This window comes from Chelonoidis abingdonii, chromosome 10, assembly GCF_003597395.2.
Source record: "Chelonoidis abingdonii isolate Lonesome George chromosome 10, CheloAbing_2.0, whole genome shotgun sequence".
Classification (NCBI taxonomy): domain Eukaryota; kingdom Metazoa; phylum Chordata; order Testudines; family Testudinidae; genus Chelonoidis; species Chelonoidis abingdonii.
This window is the reverse complement of record NC_133778.1, coordinates 32,873,823-32,885,946: the sequence shown is the minus strand read 5'-3', so window position 1 is coordinate 32,885,946 and position 12,124 is coordinate 32,873,823. Positions and strand designations below refer to the sequence as shown.

Here is a 12,124-nt window from a genome sequence, read left to right as displayed (position 1 = left end):
AAAATAAAATTAGCCTGACTAGGTCATACACAAGCCTACAATCATAAAACCATGCTATAAATATCTAACAAATTTTTTTGTTAATATATCAATTTTCTAGCTTTTGTAACTATTCTAAAGCATATTAAAATTCTGGAAAGTTATAGTTATACTTGTAAATGTATGAAAACAGTGAAGGATTTTGCCAAAACTGAGTGAACGCAAAAATATTTCTTTTTTTCTATATGCAGTTACCATTTTTAGTTTCTAATGGTATTTGAAAGCTTATTTAAAATATTTTGTAAAAATCAGAAACTTACAATATCAAAGAAGACTTGGCAAACATCAACAGTATTCAGCAGCTCACAAACATGGTCCTTACAAAAGAAAAATCCTTTATTTTAGTTTAGAAATCTTAAACAATTATGTCAATATATATTGCCAAAGAAACAGAACACATTTTGAGTCTATAAACACACAAAACTAGAAAAGTAGCTATTTCATTATACATGATACAATACTGCAAAAACAGGTTTGATAAGAGATCTATTTGATAGGACACATAATTTACTGCAAAATCAATCCTAATAGTGATCCAAGTTGCATTTGCCAAGCCCTACCTTAAATTCCATAACATCAACAAATGTGAAGTAATACAAAGCCAGATTCTTCAGAATCTCTGATTTTTCCTTCTGTAGCTGAGCAAGCTGTTGCTGTAAAAGAAAACACATATCCATGTATACTGTTCTCACCAGATTAACAAAACTAGCCAGAAAAAAATGACACCAATAAAATATCTGTGAGGCGCAGATGAACCACTAAGCTTGCTATGCAAGAAAATGTTTTTTTCCTATGACTGAGGTTCTTTTGCATTTGTTAGGGTTTTTTGTAGACACAGTAATACAAAACACTTAAGACTGACCACTTTAATCGCCACTGGCTATCATTAGTTTTAAGATTAAAGCCAAATTAGTACACATTAGTACTGAAGTCATTGTTTAGTGCAGCTTGAGACAAAATTGGGAAATGTGAAGAAGTGTTAACATATGTGTAATTAGCAAAGGCACAACAGTACATGAGCACAAGTCAGTATGACAAAAATAATGACAGATTACTTGAGGTGGGAGAAAAGGTGGCAGAATTTACAGGTTTTACTACAGAAAAAACAATTTGCTTTTAAATTCTGAACTTACCAAAAAGAATATCCAGGCAAAGCCACGTTAAGCATGCAAAATAAAATGTAGATACAAACATAAAATACAGTAACGGTTCTTTGACTAGTTCCATATAAAACACAATACATTAAAACAAAGGCAACAAAAAAAACCCAAAGAAATGAAAAAGAAGCAAAACACTAGCATTAGACACTGGTGGATAAATGGAAGAGGCAAATGTGAATATAAAAGGCATAAAGGTAATTCACATTAACTGATTTTTTTTAATTGAGACAATGACAGCTAGTTGTATTTTCACAGAATTTTTTTTAAATGATTTTTAGGCTTGTCAAAATTAACTCTAGTAATGATCATAATAAATAACTGTAGCTCACAAGTATAACAAAAAACTTGTTGTCAGTTACTTAGCAGATGCTCTGTTCACCCATATTACAGCCTCTCATAGCATTTCTGGGTCCAGTTATGTTATGACATCAGAATTCCAATTAATCATAGTTTAAGTTGTGACTTGAATTTTAAATACACCAAAGCAATCTTGAGACTCAATTAAAAAAAACTCAAAAAAATCCGTAACGTTTGAAAATAAAGACAGCTTAAATTATCATTTAAGCTAACCCACCACTATTATATTTTCCTCTTTGGTGCAAACTAATCTTTAAAAGGGAGGGGAAAGATCACTTCAAGATTGGCTAATACATCTTGAGCTGATATAGAGAATGAGAACTTAACACTCTCACTACTTTTACTCTTTTTTTAGATGAACATCTTGTGCAGCCAGACCAGGGAAGACCATTTACTCATTCCACAAAGGTGCACACTACTCCACTTACTCATACGTACACATTGTATGGTACAGTCCCCCCACATATATCTGGCAATTCATTTTTGAACTTTGCTTCACCGAAGATAAATCTCTTTTCTCTGCATTTTAAAGTGAGGCACTGGTCATTAGCCACAAGATTCCCATTACAGCCAGTAAGAATTTTTATCCATGTTTCCTCCTATCAACTACTTCAAGGTCTAATCCCCCAATCCTGAAAGACTTTTGCACATACTTAAATTTAAGCTCATGCACAAGCTTTGGCCTGTAAGGTCTGAGCCTGCAATGTTTGCCCAAGGTGGTTTTTCAATTTCTTTTATATCCCCACTCGAAGATTAGACAAAGAATAGCTATTACAAATAACCAATTTTTTATGTGACTGGCACATTGTATGTCTATCTTTTGTCCTTGCTGTTCTTTTCAATTTCATGAGACTGATGTGGGACAACCAGTTTCCCAAACACACACCTGAAGAGAAGTGTTCTCCTTCAATCTTCAGCTTGAATTCTCTGTTTACTTCTCATACAAATACTCAAAACCATCCCAGCCTCATGTTTAAAAGGTAGATGAGCACCAGCAATCATCATTCATGGAGTTTCACAAGCTCGTGTGGGTCTCCTCATTTCTCCATTAAAAATATAACCATAAATTCTGATGGCTTAGCTCAGCCATTTTCTCCAAAGAAACAACCCCTTAGGATTTTCAGCACTGCTTTCGTAGGCCACAGTTGTCATAACATGAAAATCCCATATCAAAGTTAGGTGGTTTTATTCCTGACATCACAATTTTTTTAAATAGCTAACTTGATTTTTAAAAACCTCCCTTTTTAATAAAGTGTACAAATGACTGAACCAAAAAAAAGATTATTTGTTGTTTTTGTTGTTGCTTTAACTATCGCAAGATACATGTCTGAGTGGATATGCTTGAGAAGTCACTTCATCTCATTTTAATGACCGCAAGCTACATGAACCTTCACTAGGAAAGCTGCGATTCAGAAATAAGTGTACACTATACATTGCACCAACAATTGCATTCTCCCTTCCTCAGAGGGTGTGCGGGGGAGAATAGAGTCAGACAGATTGGAAAACAGATCCAATCATCCAAAATAGATCCAAACTGGCCTCAAGGGTCAGTACTGGGCCCAGTCCTATCTAACATACTTATAAATGATCTGGAAAAAGGGGTAAACAATGAGGTGGCAAAATTTGCAGATGATACAAAAGTTACATCCCAGGGAGACTGTGAAGAGCTACAAAAAGGATCTCTCAAAACTGGGTGACTGGGCAACAAAATGGCAGATGAAATTCAATATTGATAAATGCAAAGTAATACACATTGGAAAACAAACCCAACTATATGTAGAAAATGATGGGGTCTAAATTAGCTGTTACAACTCAAGAAAGATCTTGGAGTCATTGTGGATAGTTCTCTGAAAACATCCACTCAATGTGCAGCAGCCGTCAAAAAAGCGAACAGACTGTTGGGAATCATTATGAAAGGGATAGATAATAAGACAGAAAATATCATATTGTCTCTATATAAATCCGTGAATACTATGTGCAGATGTGATCTCAAAAAGATACATTGGAATTGGAAAAGATTCAAAAAAGGGCAACAAAAATGATTTGGGTGTATGGAACAGCTGCCGACTGAGGAGAGATTAATAAAACTGGAACTTTTCAGCTTGGAAAAGAGATGACAAAGGGGGGAACATGATAGAGGTCTAAAAATCATGACTGGCGTAGAGAACATAAGTAAGGAAGTGTTATTTACACCTTCTCATAACACAACAGGGGGTCACCAAATGAAATTAATAGGCAGCAGGTTTCAAACAAACAAAATGAAGTATTTTTCAGCACAGTGCATAGTCAACCAGTGGAACTCTATGCCAAAGGATGTTGTGAAGGCCAAGACTATAACAGGGGCCTTGTCTACACTTGCAAGTTGCAGCGCTGGTGAGGGGGTTACAGCGCTGCAACTTAGCAGGTGTCTACACTTAAAAGCTCAGCCAGCGCTGCAACTCCCTGTTTGCAGCGCTGGCTGTACACCTGGGTCTGCTTCCGGTGTAGCGAGACCAGCGCTGGTGATGCAGCGCTGGTCATCAGGGACATCACCAGCGTTTTTTATTGGCCTCCAGGGTTATTAGGACTTATCCCAGCATTCCTCTTCAGCCTCTCTGGTCATCACTTTGCACTCCCTCGCCCTGGGCTCAGAGCCTGGAGAGGAGGGGGAGTTGTAGAGGAACCGAGAGGGAGGCTACTGAGGTGTTTGGAGACTCCCAGGAGTCCATTGCAGGCAGGAACTATTTTCCAGCTAGGAAGAAGCTAGCCAGTCGCAGCTGCTGGGACTTGGTATTTGAAGGAACCACAGCACGAGCCTGTTCCTGGTAGAAGTTTTTATATAAGGATGCAAATGTTTTGGGAGCAGGGGGCTATGGCTGCTGCAAGCATGCCTAGATGTGGAATAAACCCATTGATTTCCCTGTAGTGCTCTTTGCTTCCACAGCCACAGAACCCCATGGCTTCAGAGGTGAAGCAACCCCCACCCCTTCCCAGGTGTGCTGCATGTGCAGATGGCTCTGAGAGTAGCTGCCTGTGGCAGATGTGGGTGTAAGGGTTCAGTGTTATTTCCCTGTAGCTGCTCTTTGCTTTCCACAGCCACAGAACGCCATGGCTTCCGAGTGAAGCAACCCCCACCCCACCCTTCCCAGGTGAGCCACGTAGCAGCCCCCCCTTCCACTGTGAGCCGCGTGTGGGGAAACTCGCCATCTCTATCTGCAGCTGCGGCCTCTCTGTGCTATGCTCAGAATGTGTAAATGATGCTACAAAAACTCTTTAAAACAATGCAACGCTCTGTATTAACAGTTTATTCTCTGTTTTTTTTTAAAGTGACCTTGAGTACTGCTCCATCAGTGCAGACTTCTGAAGACAGCAAAGCTTAAGAAAAAACCAAGGAAGACTAAGAAGAGATGGTGAAAGCAGTTAGGAATCTGTATTCACAGAAAATAAAAGTTGCAAAGACTGGAGGGATAAGGAACATGAAAAAGGAACAGGCTGCCAAGATAAAGGAGAAGTGCCAAGAGAAAGAAATTGACTACCAGAGAAGCACAGATCGGCAGGGATGACTTAAAAAAAAGTGGGGGGAAAAAGCCTGCTCATTTCTTTCAATGTATTATTTTACTTTCCATAACTATATGAATATATTAATTATATACATTGCATCTATATGCTGTTGATTGGTTATTAATGACTGCTGTTTCACATGTGTGGTCCCGCACTCCCTGGGGTGTGCACATGTGTTGGTTCCAGCTGCTCCCTGCAGGGTTAATGCCCTGGAAACTGCAGGGCAGCGTGGACATGGGGCTGGCTGAAGGCAGGGCAGGGGCTGACTGGAGGTGGGTTCTGGCTGCAGCAGGGCAAGGGATGTTGGGGCTGGTTGGAGACAAGGGGGTGTGGGGCGGGCGGCTTTCAGGCAGTGGGGTGCAGCAGGGGTTGACTTGGAGGGGCAGGGGGTGCGGGCTGGGCAGAGTGTGCAGAGCTCGGTGCGGGCGGCAGGTGTGGGGGGCTGGCTTGGCTTTTGTGGCGGGGTGTATGGCAGGGGTTGGCTGGAGACAGGAACAGGGGTGTTTGGCAGAGGTGGCTGTGCGCTACGGGGTGCAGAGCTGGCTGACAGACAGAGGGGGCTGGATGGTGTTGGGCAGGTATGGGGTGCAGGAGGGAACTGGAACCCCAGCCCTTTAGTAGCCTCAAACTCTGGCTTCTACTTCGTGGACCTTGTTAAAATAGGCGTCTGGAAGCGCTGGCTGAATGCAGAGGGAGGCCGGGGCTCCCAGCAGGTGCTATTCGAAGGACCGGGTGGCAGAGGCAGCTGGAGCCCCAGGACTTTAATACTGTCCCTCACTGCCCCAGGCGTCAGGGGGCTTTTAAAGGTGCGCAGAGCTCCTGCCGGGTCGCGGGGCTTGCCGTGTCTGCGCCGGCTTAGCCTCCACCTGGTGGTCGCGGTGGCTTGCCGTGCCTGGCCTGGAGCGGCGGCAAGCTCCGCGGACTCTGTTCTACGCTGGCCGTGAGCGCGCAAACACCCACGCCCCATTCTCATAGGGCTGGGCATTCCGGCGGTAGCGCCACAAGCCCCGCCGCCGGCTTCGGAGCTACTTAGCTGCGAGAGCGGGGCATGCCGCGCTCTACCGCCGGGCCTTCCTCAGGGGCGGGCACTCTGGGAGCAGACCGGCAGCTGAGGAGAGGAGTAATTTTTTTTTTATTTTTTTTTTTTTTTTAAAACAGGGTGCGCTAGGTGCGGGGGCCTCGTCTTAGGCATGGGGTCCGATGCCAGGCATACTGGTCAGTGGACAGGAGCTAGGATGACCGCCAGCCTTGCCGTCCCTTCCACAACCCACAGCACGACAAAATGGGACGAGGTGCTCTGTGGGATAGCTGCCCACAATGCACCACTCACAACAGCGCTGCAACCACTGCAAGTGTGGACACACTGCAGTGCTGGTCGCTGACAGTGTGGACACACTGCAGCGCTGGCCGTACACAGCTGTACGACCACAGCTGTAACGGCCAGCGCTGCAAAACTGTAAGTGTAGACAAAGCCAGGGTTTAAAAAGAAAAACAAAAACAACAACAACAACAAAACTAGATAACTCCTAGGATAGGTCCATCAATGGCTATTAGCCAGGATGGGCAGGGATGGGGTCTGTTTCCCAGAAGCAGAGAATGGGCGACAGGGAATGGATCACTTGATGATTACCTATTCTGTGCATTCCCTTTGGGGTACCTGGCATTGGCCATTGTTGGAAGACAGGATACTAGGCTAGATGGACCTTTGGTCTGACCCAGTATGGTTGTTCTTTTGTTCTTAAAAAGAACCTGATCTCTCATACTGACCAACTTTGTGAAGCATTAAAGATAGTTATTTAAAGGAACTTAAGTTGCATATCATGTATTACATTGCATTACCAAAAACAAACACCTAAAGAAAGTCAAATTAAAATATATATTTGATATCAAACCAAATACTTTTCAACCCAGAATTTAATGTACAAGTAGAACACACCTCATCTAATCAAAAAATCAGTACTAAATCCAAAACAGCATAATTTTAATCAGCACATTTTCAATACCAAAGAGAGGGAAGATTATAATAATTATGCTTAATAGGGATGGCACACAAAATATAACAGTTCTGTTGTAATAACAGTGATTTTCATTTTTTTTAATATATAGATACATATATGAAAGAGAGAGACCGACCTCGAGCAAGCACGCTTTTGCTGCAATTCCATCAGATCTCAAACTAAGCAAGGTTCGAAGCTACGAAGGTATACATAGGTGTTACTGCAAGTGGCACTAGTGATTCAGCAATTACTTTTCCCTCTAACTCTACTGAGGAAATATGCCAATACTGTGTAAAGAAGCTAAGATTAAGTACAGCTGGAGGTGCTATAGGGATGAGACAAACTATGGGAACCTCCAGAGTTATTGGAAATCCCATAGTGCTTTTTTGCATAAGAAGAGAAGCTGGGGGCTGTTACATTCCACATACATAATCCCATCTTCAGAACAGCTCTAAATTGTCATGGAAGCATTTTCATCCCAGCATTGGTTTCATTTCAGCAACACATAAAGATGACTAATATGCTCTAGGACCCTTTGGGATGCTCTAAGCTATACTTAAAGCAGGATATTAAAAAGCACAAGATGCCAAGAAACATGTACTCTAAATCGCTTAAAATACAAAGGTGATAACTTTAATTTTCAAAAGAGAAGATTGAAAACAGCTAAAAAACAAAGCTGATATTATGCAGCGTCTTAGTCATTTACTCGGGTTTTCAGCACTCAGGAATGTGGGTGTAGTTCTTTCCACACCCGTGCGACCAAGTTTTTCCACGACTAATTTCTAAGCAATTGCTGAAGAGCAATATTTAATGCCATCTTCAGTGTCAGTTTTGTACTTTGCAAATGTAGTTGATTTGTACAAACCCATAATGCTCATTTAGGAAGCTTTAAATATTTCTACTTTCCAATAAATAATGTAGTTGTACGCAGTTTGGAGAGCAGAAACAGAATAAGTTCAAAACTTCAGAAAGAACAATTCCAACTACAGATAACCATAATGGCTTCTTGACTGAAACATTACAAAATATTATATTTCAAAATATTTTAAAATAGTTCAAAATATATAAACCAGAAGAGAAAGTATTCTTGAGGAACAGAGAGCATGTGAAGTAAGAAACTATACTAGGGTTCAATAGTAAAAAGAAAAATGCAAGGATTTTAGTATAGAAGTTTTAACACCAAAAAAAACACACCAAGAAAAAGTCACCTGCATCTGTTACCAAAAGTCTTCATCTGATCTACAATCGTGTTGGAGGAAGAGCTTTGAAGCAGTTAGCCACTGGCACTGATTTCAATGCTATCAAAGTAAGGTCACTGCTGAAAGTTTTTGGGAATGGCATCCTTTATTCTTTAGTAGCTATTCAAGATTTGATTGTCCACCTAGAAGTCTGATGGAACATTTGTGCTCCTTGATTACGGAACTTTGTTCTACATTAGGAACTTCTTTTCGTGATCACGTGATTCATCTTCATATGCTAAATGACTAGCTAATCATAAGAAAACATTTTCCTGACATCTCTTTTCCTTCCTCTCACTTCAAGCAAGTAACTAACCCAGGATACAAAAAAATCACACTCTTCAAAATGCTTTGTTAGGGCACCAGATCAGCTGGATTGCTCCTACTAAGTCTCCGTGGTCAAATTAATAGTTTTAAAATCCAGAAAGGATCATTATGATTATCTACTCTGACCTCCTGCATAACAGGCCACAGAACCTCTCCCAGGAATTTCTGCAGGAAAGCCATAACTTCTGTTTATTATCTGCACTTCTGCAGCACTCAGAAACTCTAGTCATGGACCAGGTCCCCAGCATGCTAGATGCTGTACAAAAACAGAAGAGACTGTTCCTGCCTTAAAGAACTTAAAATCTGAGTATAAGACAAAAGACAACAGACTGATACAGACAGAAAGACAAGAAAGTACAAGGAACTAATGAGACAATATTGGTCAGCATGACAGACAATGGTCTAAACACACCAACAATTGAACCATTTTCCAGTTTTTTAGTGGTATCATGGTAAAGGAGAATTTTAAGGAAAAGTTTCAAAGATGACAATAAGGTAACTTAGTGGATGTTTACAGGGACCTCCAAGCCTGGAGGGAAAGCATTAAGGTACTTGTCTGAAGATTTAACAAGCGGGCAATGGTGGCTGACATCATGAACCAATCTGAGGCAGGAGCCAATATTCTGACAGTGAACCAGAAATGATGGTAAAGTTGGTCATGAAAAGCCAGGAAGGGCCTTGAAAATGAATAAAAGCAGCTTATGTTTGGTGTGAAAGAGAAGGGGAAGCCAGTGAAGGGATGCAAAGAACAGTATGACAAGGTCAAAGCACCGGGCAGGTATTTCTTAGAAAGACCAGTCTTGATTCAAAGACTTCAAGTGAAGTCCTGAGTACCACATCCTGAGTAATTTGCTCCAATGTTTATTTACTCTCATGTTAAAAGTCTGTGCCTTTTTCTAGTTTGAATTTATCTAGCTTTAGCTCCCAACTATTTGAACTTACTATGCCTCTTTCTGCTAGAATAAGCAGCCATCTACTATCAGAAATCCTTCCCACGTAGGTGTGACAGATATGACCAACACAGGCATATATTTTAGGCTATTGCATCGACTTTATAAATGTTATCTTCACCTCTGTGAGTCAGACTGAATTGCAACTCCATGAGGGAGGTTTGCTGAACTATAATCAGTAAGAGGCAATTACTGCAAACCCTGGGACCAGTATAAAACTCTAATGAGGTACTACCGTTTGGAGATCTGTGCATGTATTAGGTAAAACTGAGCCTGAGGGGAGTAAGAAAGGCTTTTGGTATAAAGGGCCAGACTAAACTGACTGAGTAGGCTTTTGATCAGAAAACTGACACGAACCTTTAACAAAGAGTGTACATTCTGCTATGGGTTTGAAGGACTTTGACATCTACCAGATCCCCAACATGGAAGATGGGTGACCTCTTGTAAGTTTAATATGTGTTTTGACTTTGTTTTATTATATGATTTCTGTAATGCTTTGGTCCTTAAATAAATTTGCTCTGTTTTTGAAAGCTGTTGGTAAGCCACTATCATTGTCCCTGGAAAAACAGTGAAAACGCAGGTGCTGAGCTAGGTCAGACCTGTTGGGAAATACATAGTGCATAACAAGAGAAAGAGCTGGCTAAATGCCCAGTCTGGAGGGAGAGAGTCATGGGACTTTGCTCTTACAGGCAAAAGCTTGATACTTGAGACCTAAAGGGGGCAACGCCTAAGGAGACCACCGCGGAGTCAAAGGTGCAGTTACCCCAAAACTGTGACAGTATGACTCAGACACCACAATTCAAGTTACCTCTTAACGTCTACAAACTTTTTAGTTTATCCAAGAGCATTCTTAAGGCTCTCACTTAAGTCAAAAATACAAAAGACATTTAATGAAGTAAAGGACATATAGGAAGTATGCAGAAGATATTTTCAGTGAAGGCCCCAGAACTCCCAAGTTCTCCCCAGTTGATGCAAAACTTCTATTCAACCAAATCTGTTTAGGAACCGTCAAATTAGTTGGGATAAGATGGTATGCTCATGTTTTAGACATATATCTCTGGATACCTGAACAGTTAGAATTACAATGTTGGATTACGTAGTGGAGTTATCACCATGTAGGTCCCAGGATATTAGAGAGACGGCAGGTTAGGTAGTAACTTTTACTGGACCACAGTGTCTGGAGTGGCTCACAACCATGAGTGCCCACCTCTGGGCAGACATCTCAACCCCTGGTGGTGTGTTCCATAACTAGATTTCACCAAGCCAGTGACAAATGTGAACTCTTGGATCACTGTAACAGTCTTACCAGGGAATCACAGTCCCCTTAGATTCTCCTCCATCTTGCCACCCAGGCAAGCTGGACTTAGTGATAAATGTGATTTTTGGTATAAATGGCCATTTAAGAACAATAAGAAATGTATTTACTAACTACACTGAAATAAGTTTCAGCTGTAGCAAGAACTCTACTATTCAACTGCAATGGCATAATGAACATTATAAGCACATTCTACTCCCAACAGTGACGGGCAATCTAGATAGCTGGCATCTACGCAGAAATTAGTTCAGGTATCCAAGACTGATGCATCTTCTTAGTACTGCAGAGAAAAAGCATTACAAATCATGGGTGGTGGTAGGATAACAATCACGTCACTTTAATCTGTAGCAAATTCCCTTTATGAGGCAAGTGCTGCATCAATGGACTTTGGAATATCAATTCCAATTCAGTACTAATTTGGCACTACAATCTACATAAGTTTGTCCAAGCACAAGAGACAGAAACTATTTAGTTACATGTCTGAGGAAGGAATGATATGCCCCAATGATATGCCTCCTGGAAAAGGAGTTTTATCCCATGACCATTCCTGATCTAGTAGCAATTTATGTAGTACAATGCCAAGCTATTCACAGTTATAAGGCTGCAATGATCAGTCTGGGAAAGAGGGTTTCTCATAGCTGCGAGAGATACAACACTCCACAGAAAATGGGGAAAGAAAAGCAAGTTTTGGGTAAACTTAATGTTAATCCTTTTGACATTTCAAACTGGAATTGCTTCTTTCCTATAGAGCAGTCTGCCCCAGCCTTTATGTTGTGTGTGCATACTGATTATTGTATTGTTTCCTCATGAGCAAGCAACTTTTCTTAAAAACATAAAACAAAAACCACCACCACCAAAAAAAAACAAACAAAAAACAAACACACACACACTTCTTGGAATTTGCCAGTATGTGAAGCAGCTAGGTAAATTACAGTCTGAGCCTCTCACCCATAACCCAATTTTTTTAATGATATTTGAATTACCACTATATATGCTCAAGTACTAAAAAATTTCACCAATTTCAAATGTCCCTTTATGCATTGCGTCGCCTTCAGGGAATCTTAGTGGTAAATCTGAAAAGCAAATGAAGGGCTGAAGTGATACATATTATTCAGGTAAATATTTTGTTCAAGAAAGATGTGTTTATTAAAAGTATCTATACCTTAAGAAGTTCAGTTAACATAATGGCTACTTGGCAACT

At 40.9% G+C, this 12,124-nt stretch overlaps 1 protein-coding gene across 4 annotated transcripts in view; it reads right to left on the bottom strand.

Annotated features, from left to right (window-relative positions):
• NCKAP1 (NCK associated protein 1) overlaps positions 1-12,124 on the bottom strand; it is a 114,275-nt gene that overhangs the window by 71,384 nt on the left and 30,767 nt on the right. For 2 of the 4 annotated variants that reach the window (XM_032783792.2, XM_032783790.2), the window contains 2 exons: positions 600-686; positions 300-356 (listed from right to left, as the gene is read on the bottom strand). In XM_032783792.2, coding sequence (XP_032639683.1) covers positions 300-356; positions 600-686 — 144 coding nt within the window. Of the gene's footprint in view, positions 1-299; positions 357-599; positions 693-12,124 lie in introns of all 4 variants that reach the window. The other 2 variants (XM_032783789.2, XM_032783791.2) reach the window with 1 other exon arrangement.